Consider the following 4171-nt stretch of genomic DNA (forward strand, 5'->3'; position numbering starts at 1 on the left):
GGTACTCCCTGCCTGAGGAGTTATTTTGTATAGCCCATACACTTTTCAAAAGGTGTAATATTATAAATAAAGGTGTTTTCTTAATAAGACACCTGAGACCAGAACTCCCCGACAGGTAGGCCTACATTTTCAAATCTTTTCCACATCCCCCAGTAATACCCACAGAGTGAGATGTCTTCCCTTTTCTTGTCTTCTCTGACTTCAAAAAAGCGTCAAAGCGCACTTGGATGTGCTTGGGCCAACTGCGCTGTCACTCAATCCCACGGCCGCCGGGTGATTGGCTGGTCTGCCACGAGCCCCCGCCCCTGTTGGCCGACACCAGCGTTGAAATGACACCGTGGGAAAGCTGGGCGCTTCAAACGCAGGCGCTTCGGACAAACCTGGGCAGACGCACTACAGGAAGACGCAACAGGCACACTGAAGGACTATTGTTGGACGAATCCGAATCAAAATGAAAAGGAATCACGATTTTAGCTCCTCGGACAGCGAGCTGGATGAGACTATTGAGGTGGAGAAGGAGAGCGCGGATGAGAATGGGTAAGTTATTTGCCTCTGAAGTGTGAGCTAATTTCTCTTATAAAGTGGATGGACAAGAAACATTAGCATTTATTATGTATGAATCATGTCGAAAAATCAACGGGATATTACTTAAACCTCTGTTTCGTCTTTTTTAAGGAACATGAGCTCTCCTCTCGGGTCCATGTCTCCCACAACATCAACTCAGGTGCAGGCGAGGAAAAGGCGTCGAGGAGTAAGTAGCCTACTTTTCTATTATTATCTTTTTAAATAAAAAAATCCGTTCGTGCAGATGGAAACCTTGTGCACAACGTGCACATTTGTAGTCACATGCACATATTCTGAAAATAACCATTGGTTTTTATTTTGTCTTTCCTCAGATAATTGAGAAACGGCGCCGTGACAGGATCAACAACAGCCTCAGCGAGCTCCGCAGGCTGGTTCCCAGCGCCTTTGAGAAACAGGTAAGCAACATACAAATGTACTTTACAGTTGCATGTGCAAACATATGAACCACTTTGTTTTTTTTTCTACTTTTGTGTATTTTTATATTTAATTGGCTCCTTTTGGTCTCCTACACATTGAAGGGCTCAGCCAAACTGGAGAAAGCGGAGATTTTGCAGATGACTGTTGACCATCTGAAGATGCTTCATGCCGCTGGAGGCAAAGGTGTGTCTGAGAACCATTTATTGTTACAGAAAAACCCTTTTCACTTTCCCATTATTTTAAAACTGGACATTAAATAGGCTACTTGGTTTTCACTTGGTTTTCATTCTTGAAAAAAACAAACAGAATAAATAATGTAAAACAAATTTAGCCTAAAATAAATAAAACAAATGTCTAGATTGTAAAGTTAAATTTAGTCTTTTACAGTTGTAAAGCCAGGGGCATATCGATTTATGTCAGACAAAGATCCTTCAGTTCTGGACAAACTTGTTTTGTAACAGTTGAGCAGACTTTAAACTGATCTGTCTCCTTCCTCTCCCCTCAGGTTATTTTGACGCCCATGCCCTGGCGATGGACTACCGTGGTTTGGGTTTCAGGGAGTGCCTGGCTGAAACGGCTCGCTATCTGAGCATAATCGAAGGCTTGGATGGCACAGATCCTCTGCGGATCCGTCTGGTCTCCCACCTTAACAACTATGCCAGTCAAAGAGAGGCTCACTCTGGCCTGAGTCACCTGGCGTGGGGCTCTGCGTTTGGATCCCCCCCTGCCCACCTGACCCACACCCTCCTCCTCCAGCACCAACCGGGGGCTCCGCTGGCACCTTTACCCCGCAGCACCACCAGCAGCCCACAAACTCCTCTGTCATCTACATCCACTTCTTCCTCTTCCTCCTCTTCTTCTTCATCCTCATCGGTTGTAGACACGCACGTCCCAGGCAGGCGCAGCAGCAGCGCAACCCCCCACTCAGATCAAGGCCCAATCCGGGTTCCCCCCACCACTGCGGCTCCCACCACTGTCCCACACCACGCCTTGGTCTCCTCATCAGTGTCCAAGCTGTCCCCTCCTCTCCTCTCCTCTCTCTCTGCGTTCCCTTTCCCCTTCAGTGCCTTCCCCATCCTCTCCCCCACCACGGCCATCAGCGCCCCAGTCCCAACGTCCAGTGTGGGCAAACCCTACAGACCCTGGGGTATGGAGATAGGAGCTTTCTGACTGAGATGAAAACCTCCACACATTATATAGACTCAACTCACTACCCAGCTGAGCTGGACTTTAAAGGACAAGAAGTTTTATTTTCCCAGCTAAGACAGTACTATTTTTTCTATGATGTTGGCATCCCTCAGAGGATACACTTAGCTCTAGGATTTTTATTTTCTTGCTAATGTATCGTGTTTTGCATAGAAGAGAAAAACAGTGAGGAGGAAGCCCGTGACTAAAAAGCAACAGGAGTGATTCATTGTGATTGATCTATGTTCCTGCCCACCCCTTTAGAAGTCTCACCCACTGTTGTCAGCCTATCAGGAATGGCTTTTCCAGATGGTCAAGCAATCGCCGCCCGTCAAGTTCCTGGGCGAAACTGTCCCCCCTTTGTTTTCCCTCTGAGCTGAAACACCCAGTGTTGGTGCCCTGGTTACATACAGAGAGGGGTGTGTGAAAGGAGGGCTTGAGGTGGTTGAGAGTCACCCTCTTTTTACAGCATTTTATGGGGTGGAATAACCGAAACCAGGTGTTTGTTTGACTAAATACTGGGAACAGAAGTTAGCTACCAGCTTGGTTGAGATCAACATGATTTAGCCACAACCTTTGATGTTCATATGGAGCTCTATTGTTTAAGTTTTTTTCACTAAGTTATGTTTCCTCTCTACAGTAAATTTTGTCTTAACAATGAGGCTACACATATGTTTTACCAGTTTCTACCAGCTGTTCCACATTTTATTTTAATTGCTCACGTAACTGACGCTTGAGTAATATCTATCACCTTGTTTACAAGTTATTTTCTTGCCTGTTAGAAGCAGCAGCAATATTGATCTGTAATTATCAAGAGGGAGGGAATTTGTATTTGTCACAGTAGTTGCAGTGAAGCACGGCAATACAATTTAGATTCCTGCTTTCCATTTGATATTTTGTTGACTCCTTTGGTGTCAGTCATGAACAAAGCACAAACGAGCACTGGCAAATCAGATTTCTCTCATGGTGATGACAACTTCCCTGTAATAAAAGAGTTCTGTTAAATCACCTGTGGCTTTATCAGCTTTTTTAATGTGTGTGTGTTCATTTGCGTCTGTTTGTCCAAGCGTGTGCATAAGTGTGTGTGTGTGTGTGTGTGTGTGTGTGTTTGTGTAGTACGTGGTGACGCCTGGTATCAGATGAGGCTGCTTGTTTCTCTCAGCAGCCCTCTGTGTGTGCACAGGAAACCATTAACAAGGAGGGGATATCCTGGACAATAGCAGCCCGAATGGCCCCATGTGCTTCGTGGGAACTAGAGGAGGAGGAGGAAAGAAGGAGGGAAGGTTGGAAGAGGATGAAGAAGGAAAGGAAGGATGGATGGAGCATAGAGTGGGATATGGAGGGAAAAGGGGTAAGAATGAAACAGTACAGGGGGATAAAGGAGAGAGAAAAAGAGAGGGACTGAAAAACTGTGAGAAAGGAAGTGTGCAGACAGTTCTGTCCCTTTGCCATCGTTTTAGCTCGCACCAGCTGCACCCTCTGTTCTCAGCTCCAACACCGCCGTTTACTCACTTGGCAAAATATCCATTGCTTTTTCATCTGTTTTCCGAAATGTACGCTCTGTATTTCCCCTTTTATCTCTCTCATCATTTTCCTTAACCTTTTAGTTTTATTGCTGAGGATGATGCAGAGCCAGGTAATGGCAATATAAGCTTCACTGCGGCCAAAACCACAAGATCGATGAGTGGCTCAGTTGAGATATTTTGTCTTTTGTCTCCCCCAGCTGGTCATAAATGGTACTCCATCAACTTAGATCTTGGAACAGGGAGAGGTCGGTACTGTCAGTCTGTACTTAAGTAAAAGTTGCAATAACACAATGTAACAATATGTTACAAGTAAACATACTGCGTTAACATTATTTTTTACTAAAATAAATGTACTTAAATACCATTATTAAGTACCAATGATGCTGATTGATGCCTTTAAACCTTTGAAAGTGTTATATTATTGTGTCTATTGAATTAAGGTTGATGCATTAACCTGT

At 44.8% G+C, this 4171-nt stretch overlaps 1 protein-coding gene across 1 annotated transcript; it reads left to right on the forward strand.

Annotated features, from left to right (window-relative positions):
• The first annotated feature begins 303 nt into the window (after positions 1 to 303).
• On the forward strand, positions 304 to 3195 carry hey1 (hes-related family bHLH transcription factor with YRPW motif 1). Its single transcript, XM_032534996.1, has 5 exons — positions 304 to 537; positions 676 to 751; positions 897 to 980; positions 1104 to 1185; positions 1508 to 3195. Exons 1-5 carry the CDS (start codon positions 452 to 454, stop codon positions 2170 to 2172), a joined length of 993 nt encoding a protein of 330 aa, XP_032390887.1. The 5' UTR covers positions 304 to 451; the 3' UTR covers positions 2173 to 3195.
• The last annotated feature ends 976 nt before the right edge of the window (positions 3196 to 4171 follow it).

Source organism: Etheostoma spectabile, chromosome 14 (genome assembly GCF_008692095.1).
Source record: "Etheostoma spectabile isolate EspeVRDwgs_2016 chromosome 14, UIUC_Espe_1.0, whole genome shotgun sequence".
NCBI classification, from domain to species: Eukaryota; Metazoa; Chordata; class Actinopteri; order Perciformes; family Percidae; genus Etheostoma; species Etheostoma spectabile.